We start from the raw sequence: 22899 nt of genomic DNA on the forward strand, positions 1-22899 counted from the left end.
AAGAAGTCCTTTCGAGAAGGGGCAAAGCAGAAGAGGGAGGCGGCTTTGGCGCTGCCCAGCTTGGATCTGGGAGGAATTGAAATTCAGAGGCCGAAGTCCCGAGACAAAGATCATAATGAGACAGGAAGGTGGCATAGGAAGGAGCCCATTTGCATGACAATGAGCAGAGCCCAGAATAGAAAGCTGGAGGGATGCAAGGGTGAGGTTGGCAGCTGGGCTGGTTTCTCTCTCAGTAGACCACCAGGTCTGTACAAAAGGAGAGAGGGAAAAGAAGGAGCAATGGAGACATGCAATGTACTGCCTGGTGAGAGAGAGCCGGTGTAGGGCAGGACAAGGTCTAAGGAGTGTGTAAACATATGCAAGCTGCAGTACCTGAACTGGCCAGGCTGGACTTTAGCCTGCCCTCTCCCTCCCCTTTCTTCATCTTAGAAGGGTTAAAGTTGTGCTCACTTTCTAGTTTCCCCATTTCTCTTCTCCTTTGCTTGGGAACTGACAGGAAAGGCAGCATGGCCACGACCCACAGGGAGCTGTATGATGCCATCGTGGTTGGGGCTGGCATTCAAGGCTGCTTCACTGCCTATCACTTCGCCAAAAATAAGAGAAAAGTCCTTCTTCTGGAGCAGGTACTGTTTGCCCCCTCTGCTCAGGGATATGCTGGAACTAGCTCATGCAGTCTCAGGAGAGCCAGTTGTTAAGTTTTCAGTGTGAGCGTTTATATTGGGAATCAGCAAATGCTAGAGGTTAGGGATTGCTTTATTGTGTTTTTAATTGTCTAGACTTTAGAAAGTAGTGGAGAAAATGTTTATATTGCAGATTAAATTTAGAAGTATGTCCTGTGATCACCACCTCCCCCCCTCCCCGAACTGGTTATTAGGCATTTGTTTGTTGGTCGTGTCCAACTCTGTGTGATTCCATGGACTTTGTTCATGGGCAAAGGTTTCTTGGCAAAGATACTGAAGTGATTTACCATTTCCTTCTCCATTATATCCTTATTTAACAATTAAAGAACTAAGGCAGATAAGGATTAAGTGACTTACCCAGGTTGACACAGCTAATAAGTTTGAATCTGAACTTAGATCTTCCTGACTCCAAATATGGTGTTCTATCCATTACCTGTTTGTCTTAAACATTGCTTAAGCATCAATCCTAAACCTAAGCGCTTTCCCTTTTCTTGGTGGGAAACCAGGGGATCAGATTATGTGACCCATAAGACTTAGAAGGAATCTTAAAGGGCATCTAGTGATGAAAGAGTGACCAGTTTTTGGTGTCAGAAGATCTGAGTTCAAATCCTGACTGCTATTTCTTAGCTCTGTGATCTTGGGCCCTTCTTGGGCCCCAGCTCCCTTATCTGTAAAATAAGAAGGATGAAAGAGATGACTGGAAAAATATTTTCCAGTTCCAAATCTATGCTTTCATGAACCTCCTGGGTTTTAAAGACAAAGAAATTAAAGCTCAGAGAAGGAAAGAAAGTTTTAGGAGATGGAGCCAAGATTCTGGAACATTCACTTTCTCCAGATCTAATATTCTTTCCATTCTCTGATTCTTTCTTTCATACGTATGACAGGGATAAGAATCAGCAAAGTAGCACTAGAGCCCTTGTAACACATGGGTCTGAATTATGATTGAGAGTAAGTAATGGTGGTCTATAGCTCATGTGCTTATCTTGTAACCACACTGGTGAAATGGTGACCAGGAGGTAGAATGTGATGGGACTAAAAGATTTCTGCAGTCCCTTGCCTTTTAGCTCTAAATCCCCCAGTCCTTTGAATGTACAGATTCCTTGCTCATCTGTACCCCTGGGTTATGACCCCCTAATTCTTGCCCCTAAGACCTATCCTTTGCCATGGCTATTTTCTCTCAACTCATTCATGCTTGTGGCAGATTGGACTGGCCTTGACTAGGGATTTAATTAGGATCAACTTTGACTCAGGACACCCCTTTTCTGGAGGCAGGAGCTTTCTCAAGAAAACTTTGTACACTACTGAGGAGCTGCCTTGGCACTCCCTGCCCGATCGCAGGCTGGCAAAATTGCCTATGTCCCTGCCAACTCTTGATGGGAAATTCTTATCTTCTCGTTGACAACCCCAAATAAAAAAGAGAACTCCTTCCTAGGTTCCTCTCCTTAAAGGGCAGAAGAAAAGCCTGCATGATGAGCACAGAGGGCATGCCTCAGTGTCATGGGGAGAATCTGTCATGTCTACTTGTCCTTTCTAGCACCTGCCACCTTTAGTAACTCCACGGCTTCTTAGCACTGCGTCTCTCATTCTTTGTCATCATTAAGGGCTCATTGGAGATTTACTAATTTTCATAATCAGCATTAGTGATTGGAAACTCTATTTTCATTACTCTTTCATTACTCATCTTCCGAGAGCCTGAGGGTTTTGTTTTTTTCTGAGAAAAGAGGTAGGGGAAAGATATAGTCTTCTTACTGAATGTTGGCTCATGTAGCCCCATCAAACAGAAATAAGGATGATTGAACTGCATTTAGTATTCCACTCAACTGATTTGCAAGCATTTATTGAGCATATATGATATGCCAGGCACTGTGCTAAGTGCTAGGACAAAGAGAAAAAGTTCCTGTCCTCCAGAAGCTTAATCTCTATCAAGGAAAAAACATATATCTATACAATATATACAAAAGAACTGAAAAGAATCTTGAAGATCATTGATTCCAAGTGGAGAAGTTAAATGAGCTGTCCAGCTTCATATAGCTAGTAAAGTGGGATCTGGACTCAGATCTTCTGAACTACAAATCCATATTTATACCATTCATATTGAACTCAAGATGATTTTTGAAGACCCTTTAAGACTCAACTCAAGAACCTCTTTCCACAGGAGGTCTTTTTACATTCCTCCAGCTGCTAATGCCTTCTCATCCAAAGTTACTTTGTGTCTGTTTTATATGTCTTTCATGTACATATATCACATATAAACATGTTTACCTACATGTTTATACATATGTATTTGGATATGTTGTCTCCTCTCTTAGAATGTAAGCTTCTTGGGAGCAGGCAAAATTATTTCAATTTTATCTTTGTATCCCCAACAATCATTGGCACAGAGCAAGTGATTAATAAGTGCCTGTTGATTGGTTAACAAGGAATTAGATTGATCAGCACGAGGGAATTCTGGATTGTGGATGGTGGGGCTGGAGTATTTAATGTTACCACTGGAATTGGACAGTAAGGAGACACAGGACTTTTGGGACGGGGAACACCAATAGAAATAGGAAGACATTCCCACCCCATAGTTCTCTGTTTTTGATCTTGACTTCCATGTGCCTCTAATCTCAAAAGGATTTCCCTTATCTTTTGCCAAGAACTTAAATGTGTCCCAAAAAGCTCATGTTTGAATCCAAAGAGGATGAGACAAAGAGATAGAGCGGGGGAGGAGGGAGCCAAAAAAAAAAAAAAAAGGCAGCAGCAGAAAATGAAGGTTAGATGACACAGTGAAAGCGTTATCAGAAAGGAAAAGGGCAAACTATAGCAGCCTGGAGCCCAGAGTAGTACAAATGAGAAACTTCTATCCTCAGAGTAAATGTAATTAAATAGAGTAATGGGTTACCCAGAGAGAGGGCAGAAAGATTTTGAAGAATGGCAGAGGGATTCTCATTCGAGTGGGATAGTCCTTTTAGAAGGTTAGAGAGGGGGAGCATTTATTCTCTAGGGACAGGACAGCTCATGGTAACGATTGCTTCTGTTTGTTTGTCTCTCTCCACCGATTCCCAGTTTTTTCTCCCTCATTCCCGGGGAAGCTCCCACGGCCAGAGCCGAATCATCCGCAGGGCTTACCCTGAAAACTTCTATACCAAGATGATGGAAGAGTGTTACCAAATATGGGCCCAGCTGGAGAATGAGTCCGGGACAAAGTTATACAGGTTCACTGGATCTGGGGGGCGGCCAGGTCTCTCAAACATGAAGGTCTTCTGAAAAGTCTGAGTCTCAGTCTTCTCATCTATGAAATGGTGACAATAACTGTAGGAGCTGCTTTACAGAGTTGTTGTGAGGTTTAGCTGAAATATCTATAATGTTCTCCTCAGACTATTAAGAAGCAGAGTTGGTGAAGGAATCGAGGATCTCAAACTCAGGAAGCTTTGAATGCAAACTGTGCCTCCAACTCATACTGGTTGTGAGGTTGTGGACAAATCGCTGCCCCAGACAACTCTCTAAGGCGGTACAAAGTAGAGCAGGGGCTCATCCCCATGGGTGAAGGAGCTCCTCAGGGGGGCTCCCTGAAACCCATGAGAGCCCAGGTCTTGTCCAGGAACAGACAGGAGACAGAAACGTCCCTTGTGATCACCGACACCTTTCAGAAGAACTTTAGCTTCTTAACTAATCAAGATGGATGACTCTGATTCCATTTTAGCTTTTGCTTTCAGCCACCTGCCCTCATCACCCACAATATTCCCAACCTACAGAAGGAATGCTCCCTAGCCATGGAGAAAACCACATGATTTAATAAGGATTAGTTAAGCACTCACTGCACTTTGCTAGGGATACATGCACACTGTACATGTATATATGTGTGTGTGTGTGTGTGTGTGTGTATGTGTGTGTGTGTAAAAAGCAAAACTGTCCTTGCCTTCAAGAAGCTTCCATTCTACTTGGGGAAAAGATGCATAGAAATACACATTTTCTCTCTGTGTGCGTGTGTGTTCCCCTATATTTCCCTATATATGTTGATGGTGGTCATTTAGCCATGTCTGACTTTTTTGGACCCCATTTGGGGTTTTCTTGGCAGACACTGAACTTTATATACATATATATAATTATACACACACCTCTTTCTGTGTATATGTGTTTGCATGCGTATATATATATATATATATATATATATATATATACACACATACATAACACCCACACAGTTTTCTGTGAGTGAAAACTGATGCCATGTTTATCAGTCCACTTCTGAGGAGAGGGGGATGGGCTCCCCTAGTGTCTCTCCTTCCCCCTCCACTACCGAGCTCTCAATCTGGGCGGGAAACTGAGCCCATTTTACAGCCTGAACTGTGATCACCCCTTCTCCCTCCTCCCTGAACTCCCCACAAATTGCTGCTGCTCTCCCGACAGGGTGTCGGTTTTCTAATGGTTGGGAGGCAAGAGGTTACCACGCTGTTGCGAAAACACCATTAACTTAAGAACAAAGCGAAAGCCATTATGCAAATACAGCCAGGGCAGCTAATTACAGATTTATTCCCACCAGAAGCGGCTAATGTGCCCAACACCAAATAAATGGGCTCCTTGGTCCATCCTGCTGCTGGGAGAAGTACTGACTAATGGACAGTTCCCTCCCTCCCCTCTTTGTCCATCTGTCCTGAGAACGCTGGGACCTGTCCTAGACCTCCGAGGGTAAACTTCTTCCTGAGAGAAAACAAGGTGAACAAGAAGTCAGGTGGGGAATGAGTATCCCCAAGGGTCCTTTCACTGAATCAGAGACTCTCAAAATTTTATGGGATCTGAGAAGCCGGAGAGACCTCAGAGATATGGAAGCTATATAGAATTCTGGACTTGGAATCATTGAATCCCATCTCTGATGCTAATTAGCAGTGTGACCCTAAGTGATTCATGGCACCTGCTGGCCTCAGTTTCCCCATCTGTAAAATGGGGATAATAATGGCACCCTAGGGTTGTTGTGAGGATCAAATGCGATAGCGATTGTTAAGTGCCTGGTGCATAATAAGCACCATATTAATGTAGCTTTGGGTAACAGTGGTAGTATTAATAATAGCCTTTCAGATTTAGAGCTAGAAGAGACTTCAGAAGCCATTTAGTCCAACCCCCTTTTTTTGAGGGAACTGGGACTCAGAGGGGTTCTGTAACTTGCCTAATGTCACCCAGATGATTAGCGGCAGAATAAAAATGTGAATCCAAGTCCTCTTTCCACAATACTGTACTGTAAGTGAAGAGCCCCATTAATGTCAGTTTTGATCAATATTTGTCCAAACCATCACACAAAGGCCTCCCTTGGAAGCAGCCACTCCCATTGTGGGGCACTTCCATTGGGAAGTTTCTCCTTAAATTGAGGAAATCGCTTTCTTGGACACCTCTCCCCCAACTCTTTTTCCTACTCTCTGGGGATGAACAGAACAAGTCTAATCTTTTTTTTTTTTTTTTTTAAATCTACTGTCCTTCAAATCCTGGGAGAGAGCTATCTGGTCTGCCCCAACCCACTAGACTGAGCACCTTCTTTTAATCAACTAGCCAATCCCCTTCAGGTATGATTTGAAGCCCCATCATATACCTGGTGGTCATCCCCAGTGTAGCCCGATGGGTCAATGTCCTTCCATGTGGGCTCCCAGAAATGACCTCTAGGAGTGGTCTGCACCCAGCTGAGTCCACTGGATTTATCTGTCACCTTCTGTGGCTTTTGAGTCGACTCTGGCTCGGTTGGGTCCAGGGCAATGGAAGCCAGAGGGAATGAGGAAGTCTCAGAGGGCATGCTGGGGGAGGGCCCTGGAAGGAAGGCAGAAAGACAGGGGAGACAAAGCAGACCAAGCTCTTCTTGGGTGTTTGGATCAGTCAGGAGATTTTTCACCAAAGACCCAAATTAACCTGAGAGTCTTTATCTAGAACATCACAGAATTAGAACAAATCTCATTCTGAAACAGATAGATAAAACGTTCCATTCCCTTGCGCCTGGATAGGATCCTACCTCGACCAACCCGAGCCAACGCGACATTAACATGCTTTTAAAAAAGACAGTCAGACAGGCAATTTCACAACTACTTTGGGTAATTCAGTCCAATGTCTCACAATGTTCAGCGTCAGAAATGGGATGATTTATGTGAAAATGCTTCACAAAAATTTAAAAGCACTAGCCACAGGCCTTAGAATTCCCTGGATTCGTTTCCCAGAGCACCAGTCCTTTCTTCAAATGGATTCAAGGAGATTGCTTCTGGCTCCAGAAATGTTCTTTTACTCTGTCTAAACCTTTTCTGATCACTGAGCCCCATCTTTGGGTCCCTTGTCTCCTGACCTCCTGGACCGGTGAGTTTGGTCAGGCCCCTAGGCTGAAAGGTGAGAGGTATTATAATACAGGGGAACAAATATCTGGAGTCAGACCTTTTATTTTTACTGTCCATCTCTTATATTTGCAACTTGTGGGTACGGATACAGCTTATGATTTGGTAAATCATAACCTCACTGGGACTTAGTTTAATCATCTCTACAATGAGGAGGTTGAACCAGGTGGACTCTGGGGTCCCTTCCAAGGTTAGATAGGATCTCATCTCGACCAAGCCGAGCCAATGAGACATTAGCATGCTTTTAAAAAAGACAGGGAGACAAGCTTATGATCTTATGACCCAAACTCTACCTCCTATGACTGTGACTTTGGACAAGCCACTTCCCTTTTCTGTATAACAAGAAGGCTTTAATCTCTAAATCCTTGCTTCTACATCCCTCACCTGTCTTTAGTAGCTAATTTCCTTTTTTTCCCCTTATTATTTCTACTGCTAAATACTCCACATCTCAAGAGTGGGTTTTCTAGGGTTTATTTACTAAGGGAAAGTGAATACACAAATTAAGAAATAACATTCCATGGTAAGGTAATTAGAGTTATGCATAAAAGAAAAAGCTCGAGTTGTGTAACCAGCTCTTTAACTGAATTTTCCCAGGCTAAGTTTGGCCCACTGCCCTTTTTGGGGGGGAGGTGTGGAAGAAGCCTTATATCACTGTAACCAGCTTCCTTTTGGTCCTGAGCTCCCTGGAGAGACTGGTTTCTTCTGATCCTGGAATACCCTCACAAGCCCCAAATAATTTTAAGGTTTGTCTACTGGGATAGTCCATTTTTTGGACTTTTCAGTCCATCAGGAAGCCTCCTTATTTAAGAATGTTTGGCCCTCATTCCCACCTAATCTCTCTCTTACTTTCCCTCTACCGAGATTAAGAAAACAACTAAGGAGATAATGGAGTTCCTTACTGGTCTATGACCATATTTTTCAGGGTCTCATTTCCCTCATTTGTAAAAAATGAAGGAGTTTGGATCAGATGGCCTCTCATAACCCTTCCAGACTCTAAATATATGATCTACTTAAGATTCCTGGTGTCGGCAAAGTAGAATGCCCTAATAATAGCAAAAAAAAAAAAAAAGCATTTATATAATGCTTTAAAGTACAAAATCATCTCATGTTGATGATTTTATCCTCACAACAACCGTGGGAGGTAGGGTTGTGCAAACAATGAAGCCTTTCTTAAATATTACCTATTATTGTTCCTATTTCACAGATAAGGTCTTTTTGGTCTTGACTCCAGGGGTGGCATTCTTATCTCCTGTACCATTTATCTGTCCCTAGGGTCTAAAGTATAAGATGAACCCTCCTGTTTCAGTGTTATAAAGATGGCTGTACTTATTACTAGTATAAGGAAGTCCTATCTTATATCTAATTTAAATCCCTCATGCTGTAACATCAAGAAGGCTTCCTGTCCTGTTTATACATGACTTTTCCTTGTACATTGTTTGGTCCTTGAACACTTTTCAGCATTCTTTTCCAGATCCCTTCACCTTTTCCCCATTCGTCATGTTTTCCAAGCTTTCATTTCTAAATCTTTGTACTTTTCCTCTGCCTCCTTCCCTCCTCCTCCCAGATCTCTGCAATTGGGGAGCCCAAAATGATTGGAGAAGCCTTCTCAGGATCAGAGAAACTGGGTGGTTGTTGTTCAATTGTTTATCTGTTGTCTGTTATATGTTATGTTACTTTTCATGAAGAGTAAGGGGTTTTCTTGGCAGGGAAACTGGAATAGCTTGCCATTTCCTTCTCCAGCTCATTTTACAGATGGAGAACCCGAGGCAAATCAGGTTACCCAGATAATAAGTATCTGAGGCTAGATTTGAGCTAAATTTATAATCCCAGGTCCATATTTTCTCTCCTCTCTTCTCTATAGAATGCAAGGGATTTGAGGCTGGGGCCTATTTTTTTTTTGGTCTTTTGTCTTTTGTATTTGTCCCTAGTCTGACCTGGCGCAAAGTAGGTGCTTGATTATTGATTGGTTGATAAATCTCTGAGTAAGTTTAATTCATACTTAAAAGAAATGGTTATGCAATGGATAGGAGTGGTAGGTCTAGAATCAGAAGCTGGGGGAGTCATTTATCCTCTCTCTCAGCTTCTTCAAAAGCAAAATGGAATAACCCCTCCCTCCCAGGATGTTGTGAGGATTAAAGTGCTTAGCATAGTACCTGATAGCACATTGTAAGGGCTATATATCTTTGCTATTATTATTATTATCCTTAAAGCACTAAGATAGTGCCTGCCTCAGTTTCCTCAGTTGTAAAATGGGAATAAGATTAGTCTCTATCTCCCAGGGTTGTTGTAAGAATCAGATAACTGTAAAGGATTTTTCACACAGTTTTAGGGGACATAGAAAACAATAAATATTGATTGATTGATTAACCCTTATGAGAGGGTTGTTGTTACTTTTTAAATTGATCTCACAGGAGGCCCTTGATATAAAGCCTTGTTGAATGAATGGGATAAGGGCCGGACCTGTGATTTCCTTTGAAATATTTCCTTTACTCATTCTAATTTTGGCAAGGTCTAGTTCTGGAGCACTGAGAGCTCAAGGGGACTCTCCTGGGCTCACACAGTCAGTGTGTGCCGGAGGAGGAGGAGGGCCTAGCTGCCCCTGACTCTTCTCTCTATACCAGGCTTCCTTTCTTGAGCGAAGGAATGACTATTCTGTTGTGCTAAAGCTCCCTGAGCATCCTCAGGAGGGGCAGCTCCTCCCTCTGCCTCCACTACCCAGATCTGGGCGGAAGCGGGAGATCTGCCCTCCTTGAGACGCTCTGCCACGAGGGAGGACACAGGTATGATCAATGCACGCCCTGTGATGTGTCCCCAGGCAGCAGGGACAGAGAGAAGAGGCCCCACCTCCCGTCCCGGCCCTTGTCAGCCGCCCCTCCTTCTCCTTTGAGGCCCACCAGCCTGCTCCTGACCCCAGCTGCCCCTGCTTAGCTGAGATATCAGACAAGATCACAGCCTCAGGCAGTACAGCTGCAGGCGGAACCCAGAGGCCCCCACGGCAGCAGCTGCGGCTTCCTCTGTCTACAGAAGTGTCTGCCTTGTCAGCTGAGTCCCCAGCCCTGAGCAGTCTTTGTTAACTGATACCACCTCATCCCACTGAGCTGGAGACGGAACAGAAGGAACAGGAATCTCTCCAGAAACTGGTGACAGCGGAGGCGGATTCTGACTCTCCTCCTTGAGATCAATAATCAATAATCAACCAATAAACATTGATTAAGTGCTTACTATAAACCAGGCACTGTGCCAAGCCTCAGCGGTACAAAAAGAGGCAAAGGACAGTCCCTGCCTTTAAGGAGCTTACAATCTAATGGGGAACACAAATACATACAAATCAAGCTTTACATGGGATAAACGGAATAATTATCAGAGGGAAGGCACTAGAACTAAGAGATAATTCCAAGAGCTGGCTCTGTCCCTCACCCTCAGTTTTATTCATTTCCACAGATTGTAAATGTGCAGATCAAACTGGGGATGAGGCAGGCCCGGGACAGAGGTATTGGGGAATAGCCTGTGAGTTGCCAAGGATATTCTGGGGAGGATGTTCCCAGACATGTCAGATTGCAGGGATTTGTGGTAGATATTAATCCCCACCCCCATCTCCAATTAAAAAATGTCTTCCCTATCCATCATCCCCGATCCCTCATTCAGGGCACAGGTTTGAGGGGAACTGGTGTCCGGGACTCCAGGAAGATTGATCAGGATTCTAGCATGAGAGATCTGGAAGGAAGATTGAACCCCTCCATCTCTTCACTGCTTTTCCCCCTGCTTCCTTCCTGCTATTTCCTGTCCCCCACAAATAGCAAAAGACTCTGACTCTTGACCTTCCCCACTGGCAAAATAAACTGTGAGGGTTGGAGTGGGAGGAACAAGCATATATCGCCAAAGGATCCAAGTTCAGGTTCTAGTTCTACTCTATTACCCATGCGACTTTGGGTAAGGCGCTTATTTTGTGAGGGATTCTCCATTTTCTGGAAAATGAAGGAGTAAAAATCTTGAAGGTTACTCGCCATTCTGATATTGCGTGTTCTGGTCGCAGGGGTGCTGTCAATCACTCTCTTGCTACCTGGGAAGTAGGAAGAAAGGCTAGTTTATGTCTCAATGAGGAGAAATAGTAAACCGGGGGGAATCGGAGATGACCTTTCTTCCTCTCCACGCTCCATATTCCTGGTATCCATTAATCAACAACCTCATTTAGTATATGTACATGATGAATCTAGGGGCTTGGATTTTAGACTTGGAAGGAAGCTTAGAGGTCACCAAAATCCATCCCTCATTTTTATGGTTGTTCGGTCGTGTCCAAGTTTCTGAGATCCCATGTGGGGTTTTCTTGGCAAAGATACTGGTGCGGTTGGCCATTTTCTTCTCCAGCTCAGCTTGTAGATGAGGAAACTGAGGCAAACTGGGCGAAGTGACTTGCCCAGGGCCACAGAGCAAGTAGTGTCTGAGGTTAGATTTGAATTCAGGTCCTCCTGACTCCAGGGCTGCCCTATACACATAAGCATATTCAGGGTAATTTCAGGGAGTCCCAGGCAGCAGTCTGGGCTGGGAGAGGAAAGGTCAGTAAAGGCCCAACGTAGGAACCAGGGATACTAAGAGGCAGTGGTGAGGAGGTAGCATGGGGAGATAGCCTAGAAAAAGCCATGGGATGGGGGGAGGCAGGACATGGAGTTGCATGGATCGGCGACAGGAAGCAGACCATCTTGGCCGGATGATGAAGAGTAATTCTTGAACAGCCCTGGATCCTCCTCTTCTTGATAACTGTAACCGATCATTCCCCAGTTACCCACAGCGGCCCCTACCCCGCCAGCCTACGTTTCCTCCTCTCCCGCTCATCCAAAACTCAACAACCGAGAGCTAAGTGGACAAGGAGTTCCAGAAAGCGTGGGGACGAGAAATTAATGCAAAATGGGCAGCCTGTTTATTGGGCTCTAGGAAGGGCCATTAAGAAAATAAGCACTTAAATGATTTTCAATCTGCCTCTGGAAGTCATCTATCTTCATAGTGGAGTGGGTAGAGGTGGGGAGGGGGAAGCTGGGCCTTCTCCGATCCCTGTCTTGATTGACTGATTTCCAATTCTTTAGATATTTCCCACTGGAGTCTCTCACCTATCTCCCATAATGACAAGTCTTTGCATTTCCAGGCAGTGTTTTACATTCATTTCCGATTTGCTCGTAATGGTCAAAAAAAAATCTCTCTCCAATCCAAGCTGTCTTCTCCAGCCGTGCACCATTTCCCCCAGGCCAAATAGCTCAGCCGTGATCTACGAAAAATGAGAATTTCCCAAACGCAGCTCCAGAATGGAGGAGCGGCGGGCATCGCCAACTCAGATGGAAAATTTCCCACTGTTAGATCAATAGCTGGGATAAGGAGTAAATGCCACGGGGGCAGAGAGCTGAAGAGGAATGATTACAAATCATCACGATGGCTGCGCCATGGCGTGGGGGCCCATATGATTTCCTCTACCTTTTCATCTGATTTGGGAACTAGAACAACACTTCATAATTCTACATTTTCCTACCATTTTGTGGTGAGTTTCTATTTCTGATTCCAGGGAGTCTGACAGAGAAGGTAAAGGTGTAGACCTGGTATTAGGTATCAATCAATTAATCAACGATCATTTGTTAATCACCTACCACTGTGCTAGATTTTTAAGCGTACAAAGACAGAAAGGAAATCATCTCTGCTTTCAAGAGTTTCTGTTCTGTCTTAAAAAATCCAGAAATATCTGAGTTTAAGGGCTGGATCAGATGCCTGCTAGTGGGGTGACCTAAAGCAACTCATTTGATTCCTCTGGGCCTCAGTTGACTCAGCTGCAAAAATGAGAAGGCCAGTTGCACCTCCCCCAGGATTGTCATGTTGTGAGGCTCCTGTGATATATTGTGAAACTCTACCGAGATAATATACATAAGGAGGTTTGCAAACGCTAAGGCTGCTACATAGATTTGGGGCATTATAGAAAATAGCCTAGTTTAGGACGCAGAGCATTGGCTTTGGAGTTAGAGAAGCTGAGGGAGAATATTTATACACATACATATACTTGTGTACGTATATAGGTATATACATATGTATAGGCATACATGTGTATCATATGTGTGTATATACACACATGTGGATTCTCTGTATTCAAATGTACACACACTACATACATACACATGTGCACACGCATGCGCGCATATATTTTTAAGTCACTTCCCCTCTCCAGTCCCGTTTCCTCCTAGTTCTAATCTTATAATTAGAGCCAACCTCATACTCCTTGCTATTGAGCCCAAGAGAAGAGTCGTTTCTTTCTCTAACTGGCCAAACTCTCTATTCCGAATCTGGATTAGGATGCAGAGGTTTTGTACACTGACTCTACAGCATGAAGGGTTTAAGTCAGACGCAGGACTCCTTAGCAATCCTCAAAGAACACGAGGGGCAGATGGAAGTCAGAAAGGAGTAAAAATGCCTTGCTAGTTGGCTTTGCTGACCAGCATCATAGACTTAGGACTGGGAGGGACCTCAAAGGTCACTTTGTCCAATTCCTTTATAGTCCTGGAAGCTCTAGATCCTGTGTGATCTCTCGAGGTCTCAGTTTCCCCTCTTGTAAAATGAGAGGTCTGTGTAGATTGTTTGTGAGGTCCATTCCAGCTCGAATCATATGTTCCCACAATCCCAGGGCATCTATTCACACTCCTCACTCTGTTGATGAGAAAATGCAGACCTGGATAGTTAAGCAATTTGCCTGAGATCCCAGAAGTGATCAGGGGGATTCTGCTGATGAGGATCAACTTGAAGGAAGCCTTCCACCTTGGGGACACACATAGGAAGAGCTCATTTTTTTCTTTGTTACGGCTGCTATTTTCCCTCCAATGAGCTTTTAAGGTGCACATAAAAGCTTTCTGTCTCCCTCCTGTCAGTGGTGAATGCCAGGGAGGCGGGGGCCATGGCAAATGAATTGGGCACACTGCGAAGCTCTGTGTACGACACCAGCCCCAGGGTCCCTCCCCCTCCCCTGCCCTTCCCCATCTTCCCTTTAATCCCCCTGACCAGATAATGTGGGATTTGGAAGCATGTAATATCCGTGAGACTCCATTATAGGCTATTACCAGCTTTGTGCTATGTACCTGGTGGATGTGCCAAGCTGACAGTGGTCACCGAGGCTGCTGGAACTGAGGGGTGTTGGGGGAGGATCCCCCTCCCTCACTGCTGTTTCCCCTTGTTCCTCCCAACCCCCTGTAGTTCCAGCTCCTTCTCCGACCAAGAGACAATGCTGGAGAGAGGAAAACTGTTGGAGATTGAGCATCTGACAGACTGGGAAGCTGTGGAAACAGAAAAAGATTCAGGGAGAAATGATAATAGAAATCCCAAGCTGTGGATTGTCGGAGCTGGAGGGAAACAAAGAGCTTCTGGTCTGACCCTCTCGTTTTACAGGATAGGAAACTGAGACCCAGAGAGGGAAAATAAAAGGGTCAGACAAGAAGTTATTGTCAGAGAGCCCGGTTCTCTTGATGCCTAGGTCATTCCTTGTACCCTTTCTGTTATGGACCACAATGCCTCCCAGCCACACACGGAAAAGCATCAAGAGATGAAACCCATGAACAACAAAAGACAGATTGTAAACAAGGAGGGCGCATAATGGGACCCAGAGGCGGAAAGAGAAGGATGCAGAGACAGAAAGACAAACGGAGAGAAATACCAGCAGATAGAAACAGAGAGATAGGCAGACAGACACACACAGAAAGAAAAACAGGAAGAGACAGAGGCAGAGAGAGAGAGGGAGAGAGAAGAAAGAAGAGAGAGAGGAGAGGAAAATAGGAAGGGAAGGAAAGAGAGAGATGGAGGGAGGAGGGAAGGAAGGAAAGGAGAGAGAGAGGAAGGCAGAGAAGGAGAGAGAGGGAAGGAGAAAGGAAGGGAGGGGGAGGAAGGGAGAGGGAGAGAGAACTGTAGAGACAAAAAAAAGGGAGGGGGAGAAAAAAAGATTAAGCTAAGTGAGAGAGGTAAGACAAAAGTGAAGAAAAGGAAGGACGAGTAATATGTTGACCTGTTCCTGATATATTACACTAGCCTTGAGGCCAGTGAATTCATTTCTCAGAGTAGTCAGTGGAAAGAGCATTGCATTTGGCTTCAAGGCACCTCAGATTAAATTCTGGTTCTGTATGACTTTGCGGAAGTCATTGTCTCCTCTAGCAAATGAAAGGGTTGTGGTAAATGTCTTCTGAATGTCCCTTCCTCCTCTAACTTTAGGATCCTGTGAAACCATCCTTGTCCAAATGTCTTTCTTCCCCCAGACAGGCAGGATTACTCATTCTGGGAAGGAAGGAAGAAGCAGAGCTTCGTGTCATTCAGGACAACTTGTCTAAGCATGGTGTGGAACACAAGTTTTTCAACACAGAAGAGCTAAAAAGATATTTTTCAAATATTCAGTTGTCCAGAGGAGAAGTGGGAGTCTGGGAGTCATCCGGGGGTGTCCTGTTTGCCGACAAGGCCCTGAGGGTCCTGCAGGTGATACAAGATTAGAGTGGTGGATGGGAAAAGGGAAAGAGAAGGGAGTGAGGGGAAAGTTGGGAGGGCCAGGGAGAGCAAACACCCTCTTACACCCAGCTTTTCAGGGGAGAGGACAATGGATTTGGTATTGGCTCCCAACTGGCTCCCACGGGACAGAACTATTATTGCCAATGCCCAAGACCATTCCTTTTGAATGTGGGTACCGGGGTGACTGGATGATGCAAGGAACGTGCTTTTCATAATCAATGGTACCCCATAGACACAGCAGAAGGATTTGTGATTCTGAGCTCTCTTTTCTGACCGGTATAAGACTTTTCTTATACTCCTGGGTTTATCTATTGGGATGAGCATCTTGTATTAGAAAGACCACTATATTTAGAGTAAGATGAACTGGGTTCCACTTCTGTATCCACCATTTTCAATCTATAGAACTGTGCAAATCATCTGTTAGATGTAGCGGGTTAGATCAGATCAAGTTCTTAAGCTAGGATCCTGGAACTTGGTTATTTAAGATAGATAGATAGATAGATGGATAGATGGATAGATGGATGATGGATGGATGTGTGAATGGAGAAAAAGATAGCTATATTTCAGTAGAATTGGTTTCCTTTGTAATACCCATGTATTTTATTTTGCGCATTTGAAAACAATATTGTGAGAAGGGAATGACTAGCTTCATCAGATTATCAAAGGAGGTCTTTCTAAGACCGATTCTAGGCTCTCAATTTATGATTTTTTTCTCTTCCCTCTACTCCTTCCCATTTCTCCCCTTTTTAGGATTTAATCAGACAGCTAGGAGGCGTGATCCATGATGGGGAGAAAGTAGCAGAGATAAAACCTGGGTTCCCAGTTACCGTGACAACCACCATCAGGACCTATCAAGCCAAAAGCTTGATAATTACAGCGGGTCCTTGGACTAACCAGCTTCTCCTCCCCCTGGGAATACAACTGCCTCTGCAGGTAAATGGGGACAGCCCAACATGACTGGGGTGGTGGGGAGGGAAGAAGAGGTGGAAGGCAAGAAAACAGGGACGGAGACTTTGGCATGGATGCCCAGGGACTGAAAGACTCTTGTGTGTCAATCAGTCAGTGCACAAGCATTTATTAAGCACTTGCTCTGTGTCAGGCCCTGTAAGGGTAATTGCTAGAGATAAAAAGAAGATGCAAAAAGGGTCCCTCATGGGGCTTATAATTCAACAGAATACACAACATGCACATACATAAACACACAGAGACCACAGTTCCTCCTTCCACATCACGGAATTAAGAGTGTGAAGCCCCTGAGATCTGGAAAAATTGAGTAAAATTTTCTGGCCCTCCCTTGGTATCAGAGAAGTTGACTTTTTTCTTTTATGAGATGTTTACAGTACATTATTGTAAAGTTTGAGTTAAATATTTGGTCATATTTTAACTTTTAAAAAGAAATTATGTATATGGTATTATAAAATAAAATGCGCTGATATTATTCACATTTTTATGCATTTATGAGTTTCTAACCTTTTTCTGTATCATCTATGGCATCTGCAAAACTCCTCCAAAATTCCCATTCCGTTTCTTATGCCAACCCATGATGTATCAAAACCTTGATGAGAGGGCAGCTCGGTGGTGCAATGGGTAGAGCACCAGCCCTGAAGTCAGGAGGACCTGAGTTCAAATGTGACCTCAGACATTTAACACTTCCTGGCTGTGTGACCCTGGGCAGTCACTTGACCCCAATTGTCTCAGGGAAAACAAAACAAAACAAAACAAAAAAAAAACCTTCTGGAGGAAAGGCCAGATGTGGAAGGGATAAATGCAAAAGAATATGGGAAGGGAAGGCACCAGCAAGTGGGGAGATCAAAAAAGGTTTTGTTTAACAAATGTTATTAGTCTTTGGATCTATTTGTTGTTGTTATTGTTTTTTTAATCGATAACTTTCAATAGGATTGGTTTCTTTTGTAACCTTATTTTATATTATCCATTTAAAAATATTATGGTGGGAAGGGCTCCATAGGGTTCACCAGATTGTCTGCCTAAGGGATCCAGGACACAAAGTTGAGCATCCCTGATTTGGATGGGTTGATTTTTGAAGAAAACCAGGGGTTCTGAGAGGAGAAGATGGGGAGAATAGTGTTCTAGGTAGGGGTGACGATCAGTGCACTTTGATAGTAAATGAATAAGCCGTCTGTAATTGAGCTGATTTGTTGTGGAAAATTTCAGGGGAAAGAGGGAAAAGAATTACTCAAGACGGAGGTTGCTATTTGCACCAGTGAAATACCTATACTAGAGAGATCAGGGAAACACCTAAGTAGATAATTCATTCTGACTTTATAAGCATTTTACTGTTTATGCAAACAAAAGTATAGCAGTTGAGAGTCCAGAAGTCGGGTCCCATCTGGAAGAAGCTTGCCACCCCATCTTTGTGCTTCCATGTTCTCTCTCTCCCTGGAGGCAGCTGCTTGAGATTTTCCTTCTTTCTCCACCATCTCTCCCTTCCCCCATCTCTATCTTAGACCCTTCGGATCAATGTGTGTTATTGGAAAGAAAAGGTTCCTGGGAGCTTTGGAGAGAACTTTCCCTGCTTTGTGGGGTCATTCCCACACCTGGCTCCCCACCATATCTATGGGCTTCCTTCTAGAGAATACTCAGGACTGGTGAAGGTGAGTAGGATGATTCCGGTAAGACTGAGGCTTTCCTTTTCCATGCTATCCCAACCCCCACACTCATGAGCAGTAGCAGCAGACCACCTTATTACCCACAGAAGCCATGTCTGCCTATCCTGGGGCTTGATGACTAGGACATTTTCTCCAAGAGCCTTGAAGGACTGGGCATGGCTCCAAACGCAGGGTGGCCATAAGGATGGGCATCTGGATGTTTCCCTCTGGTAGCGAGGAGAAGGACTCATAAATATCATATCTATGTATGAATCACCTCGTGTCATGTCATATAAAAAAGAATCATAGGAAGGGATCTTGGAAGTCATCAACGCCAACATTGATTTGAGAGAGGAGGAAAGTCAGGTACAGAGCAGTCACTGGTTTGCCCAAAATGGGCAAAAATGGGATTTGAACTCAAAGTTTTCCAGTGTCCTGTGTGCCATTCCATGCATATCCCGGTGCCGTGGAACTTAGAGCTAAAAGCAACTTCATTTAGCTCTTTGTTGCAGTGCAAAGAGTCTCAGTTGCAGAGGGCAGGGAACCTGGGTTCAAATCTCCTTAGTCCCTCCGTGATCTGAGACAAGTGTCTTTGATTGTAAAATGAGAGGGCGGGGCTAGATGATCTTCCAGCTCTAAATTATGAAACCTCTAAGGTCCCTTTCAACTTTAAACATTCTTTGATGTCTCTCATTTTACTGAGGTGGACATGGAGGCTCAGAGAGATTAAGTAACTGGTCCAGGATCACATAGAGAGAAAGGAGTGGAGGTGGGATTAGAACTCAGGTCTTTTGATGGCAGGTTCAACTGTCTTTTCACTATGCCTCCTTGCTTCGGCAGTATTGTCATTGTGCTGTGTGTGAGTGTGTGTGTATGTATGTGTGAGAGAGACAGACAGACAGACAGAGACAGAGAGAGAGAAAGAGAGAGAGAGAGAGAGAGAGAGAGAGAGAGAGAGAGAGAGAGAGAAGAAGAAGAAGAAGGAAGGAGGAGGAGGAGGAGGAGGAGGAGGAGGAGGAGGAGGAGGAGGAGGAGGAAGGGAGGGAGGGAGGGAGGGAGGGAGGAAGAAGAGAGGAAACAGGGAGACAGACAAAAACAGAGACAGAGATAGAGAGAGAAAGAGAGAGGGAGGGAGAGACAGAGAGACACAGTGTATGTGTGAGACAGTGTGTGTGAGTATGTATGTGTGTATATGTGTTTGTGTGAGTGTGTGAAAGTATGCGTGAGAGAATGTGTGTGAGTTGTGTATGTGCGAGTGTGTGAGTGTGTATGTATCTGTGTATGTGTCTGTGTCTGTGTGCTTTCCCCCCTGCCTAGGTTGGGGCAGCTCCAGCCCCTTCAGCTGGGTGGGGTCTGCTCGGGAGGTGGACCCTCTTCCCTGAAGCCGGCTGTGATTGGGCGCCAGGTCTGTTATCACCATGGTAACAAAGCCGACCCAGATGAGCGGGACTGCCCCTCAGCCTCTCCAGACCTAGCAGATGTCCAGCTCCTCCGCAGCTTTGTGCGAGATTACCTCCCCGGCCTGCAGCCCGAGCCCTCCATAATGGAACGCTGCATGTACACGGTAAGGGGTCTGCGGGGGCCCCGCCGGGCCCCTGGAGTCGCTCCGGCCCCGCTGCCCTTGTTTAGCCCCGACATCTGACAGTGCCCGAATCCTCCGTTTTGCTTTCCCGGAGGGGGGCGCGCAGGGGACGATTGCTCTCCGTCATTCCTGAGGCAGCCCCGGCCCCGCCGGCCCCTCCAGCATTCTCCCGTCCAGGATTGATTGGGAAGCTGCCCGGCTGGGCATGTCTTAGGAACACGCAGAGGTGACAGCTGTCGCCGGAGCCGGAAGCCTCTCCATTAGTTAGCTGATGAGCATTTACCGTGCACCTACTGTGTGCGGAGTCTTATATTAGAATACAGACAGATGGGCACACGGGGAAGATTGGCCAAGTCAGGAGAAGCCGGGGATAAGAACCCTCCCCGTGCCCGAGGGGGCCCGAAACGTTCTCCTCCAGAAACTAACCCAGCCCAGTCCCGATCCCCGCAGAACCACGTTTCCTCCCACCGCCCCGTGGCCCGTAATGACTCCACGGCATTTAGCCCGTATGTTGTGACTCCCGCAGACCAGCCCAGACGAGAATTTCATTCTGGATCGGCACCCAAAACACAACAACATCATCATTGGGGCTGGCTTCTCAGGTGAGGACGGAGGGAGGAGGGGGAGACAGGCTTGCGGTAGTTCAGGGAGAGAGCCTGGCGCTCCGAGGCAGCCTTCCCCGGGGCCTTGAATGGGAAAATCGGAGTCTGAGGCTGCAGCGGGCTCGAAAAACTCTATCTGAGCTCCGGGGAATGGGAGAAGCGGGGAGTCTCCATGATTGCCCCAGAGAGCAATCTCCGGCTCCGTGGGGGAGGGAAAGAGCAGGGCTAGCTGTTCATCTAAGCGGCAGAAGACTGTTCCCGAGGAACCTGGGTTTCTGAAAGAAGCTCTTTTTTCCTTTCCCTAGGACACGGCTTCAAACTATCGCCTGTGGTGGGGAAGATACTATATGAGCTGAGTATGGAGTCCACTCTCTCTTATGATCTGACTCCATTCCAAATTAGGCGCTTCCAGCCCCTGGACAAAGCATCTCTGTAAAGCCCCCGATTAGCATCCTCCTTCCTGTGCCTCCTCTGCTTAACACAGTGCCTGGCACATAGTAGGTGCTTAATAAATGTTTGTTAATTGATTGAGTAGTGGAAAACTCACTGACTAAAGGGAGGAACATCATCCACATTTTCTATTTTTCATGATTGACTCACTCATTCCCTCAGGATGACTACTGAATCCTGCCACTAAAAGCATAGTGGCAGGATTCAGTAGTCATCCAGAGGAACTGGAAGGAAGAGACTTAAAGATCAATTTTCCAAGAGGGAGGGGGCAGAAGCTCATAGGAGTGAAAAGAATTTTGTTCTCTGCTCCTCTTTAAAAACAGGGGAAATCCTCCAAAAGCAGGACTGAGTTTGATTCAGATTTCCTGGAGAAGGGGAGTGGGCTATAAGCAAGGTTCCTTCGGGTTTGGGGGTGTATTCTTCTTGTCTTTGTAATCCTAGTTCACACACAAAAGGAGCATAATAAATGCTTATTAGTTTATCGATATATTTTTTGTGTTTTGCTGTTTCCTTCATTATAATGTAAGATCTTAAGGGCCGGAATTGTTTACTTTTTGCCCAGCATATACAAAAAAAGCATAATAAATGCTGTAGAAGTTATAGTTTTCAGATTCTTCATCTGAAGACCCAGAAGATGTGGGATTAATTCCTAGCTCTGCCATCTATTGGCTGTCTAGCTTTGGACAAGACACCGAGGCCCACCTCTGAGCCTCAGTTTCCCCTTCGTAAGATGCTGAAGTCAGACTCTATGATTTCTTACTCATCCTGGTATTCTGAGTCCCATCCTTCACCCCAACTCTGAACCACACAGACGACCAAGACCAAGGCTTGCCGGGTGTTTAATTACATTTAAGTCTGTTGTCGGATTTATTCTTCATTAAGCTCCAGTTGTCGGCATTTCAGCATCCACACACACCCCTCACTCTCCCCCGTGCTGCCCCTCTTCCTTCTTCATGCTGTCCTTGGCCCTGGTGAGAGGCCCAGCTTTCTGTTTCCTCGTTTAGGTGTATTGTCAGGTGCTTATGGAGATGGAGCTGGGATACTGAAGAGAGATGCACTCACTTAGAAACCTAGTTCAATGTTTGAATGTTAAATGTGCCATTTTATTATCATTAGGGCCGTTCCCATTTAGTGAAACCCGCGTGAGCTCGGAACTGGACGTACCTTGTGCTAATTGCTTTGGAAGAGAGGAAGGTCTTATCCACCCTAACTGGGAGGGATGTGGGGAAGGAGTAAATGAGAAGGCCATAGCTATTATATACAGGCTAGGTATATAGATAGATAGATAGATAGATAGATATAATAGAGAGAGCTAGATGCCCCCAGATACGGACCCTTTAGGAGTTTCTTTGTGGGCAGCTAGGTGGTGCAGTGAAGAGAGTGCCAGACCTGGAGTCAAGAAAACCTGAATTCAAATCCAATCTTACACACTAGCTGTATGACCCTGGGTAAGTCAAGTCACTTTACCTCATTTGCCTCAGTTTCCTCATCTGTAAAATGAACTGGAGAATTTTTTGCCAAAACAACCTCAAATGAAGCCACTAAGACTCAAACATGACTGAAACAATTGTTCAGCAACAAGATTTCTCTAGTTAGGGCCAGTCAAAGAGAGAAGTCAGGCTATACTAAGGAGAGAACAGGGATGATGGGAAAGAGCATCATACAGTCAGGATCACAGATGTGGAGTTGGAAGAGACCTAGAGGATTTCTAGTGCAAAGTCATTCATTTTACAAATGAGGAAACTGAGATCCAGAGAGATCACGTATGCAGGAAGGGAAAGAGATGAGATCTGGACCAGGAGCTCTGACTCTGAGTCCAGAGCTCTCTCCACCGGACCACGCAGCTCAGTGATCAATGGTTCATTAAATGAGATAACATATATAAAGTCCATTGCAAATCTTAACATGCTAGCAAGGTAATAGATTTAGAGCTGGGAAGGGCCTTAGGGGACAACTAGTCCCCTTAATTTTCCTGAGGAGGAAACCAAATCTTAGAGAAGTAATATAATGTGCCTCGTGGCAAATGGGAAGCGAGTGCTAAAGGCAGCTTCTGAGCATAGGTCGTCCAGCTTCTAATTCAGTGCACTCCGTGACACTATGTCAAAGAGTCTAGTTTCTGAAATTGAG

General features: G+C 45.1%; 1 protein-coding gene across 1 annotated transcript; it reads left to right on the plus strand.

Annotated features, from left to right (window-relative positions):
• Positions 1–419: 419 nt before the first annotated feature.
• On the plus strand, positions 420–21259 carry PIPOX (pipecolic acid and sarcosine oxidase). Its single transcript, XM_023503652.2, has 8 exons — positions 420–623; positions 3729–3877; positions 15289–15502; positions 16283–16465; positions 17998–18144; positions 19544–19702; positions 20247–20322; positions 20628–21259. The coding sequence occupies exons 1-8, from the start codon at positions 507–509 to the stop codon at positions 20756–20758; spliced, it is 1176 nt and encodes a 391-aa protein (XP_023359420.2). The 5' UTR covers positions 420–506; the 3' UTR covers positions 20759–21259.
• The last annotated feature ends 1640 nt before the right edge of the window (positions 21260–22899 follow it).

Source organism: Sarcophilus harrisii, chromosome 4 (genome assembly GCF_902635505.1).
Source record: "Sarcophilus harrisii chromosome 4, mSarHar1.11, whole genome shotgun sequence".
NCBI classification, from domain to species: Eukaryota; Metazoa; Chordata; class Mammalia; order Dasyuromorphia; family Dasyuridae; genus Sarcophilus; species Sarcophilus harrisii.

Bases quoted from the DNA above. Each gene is read 5' to 3' on its own strand.
- PIPOX (XM_023503652.2), top strand. From the start codon at position 507: ATGGCCACGACCCACAGGGAGCTGTATGATGCCATCGTGGTTGGGGCT. The intron at 16,466-17,997 runs GTAAATGGGGAC...TCTCTATCTTAG, and splicing joins GAATACAACTGCCTCTGCAG to ACCCTTCGGATCAATGTGTG. The intron at 18,145-19,543 runs GTGAGTAGGATG...ATTGGGCGCCAG, and splicing joins AATACTCAGGACTGGTGAAG to GTCTGTTATCACCATGGTAA.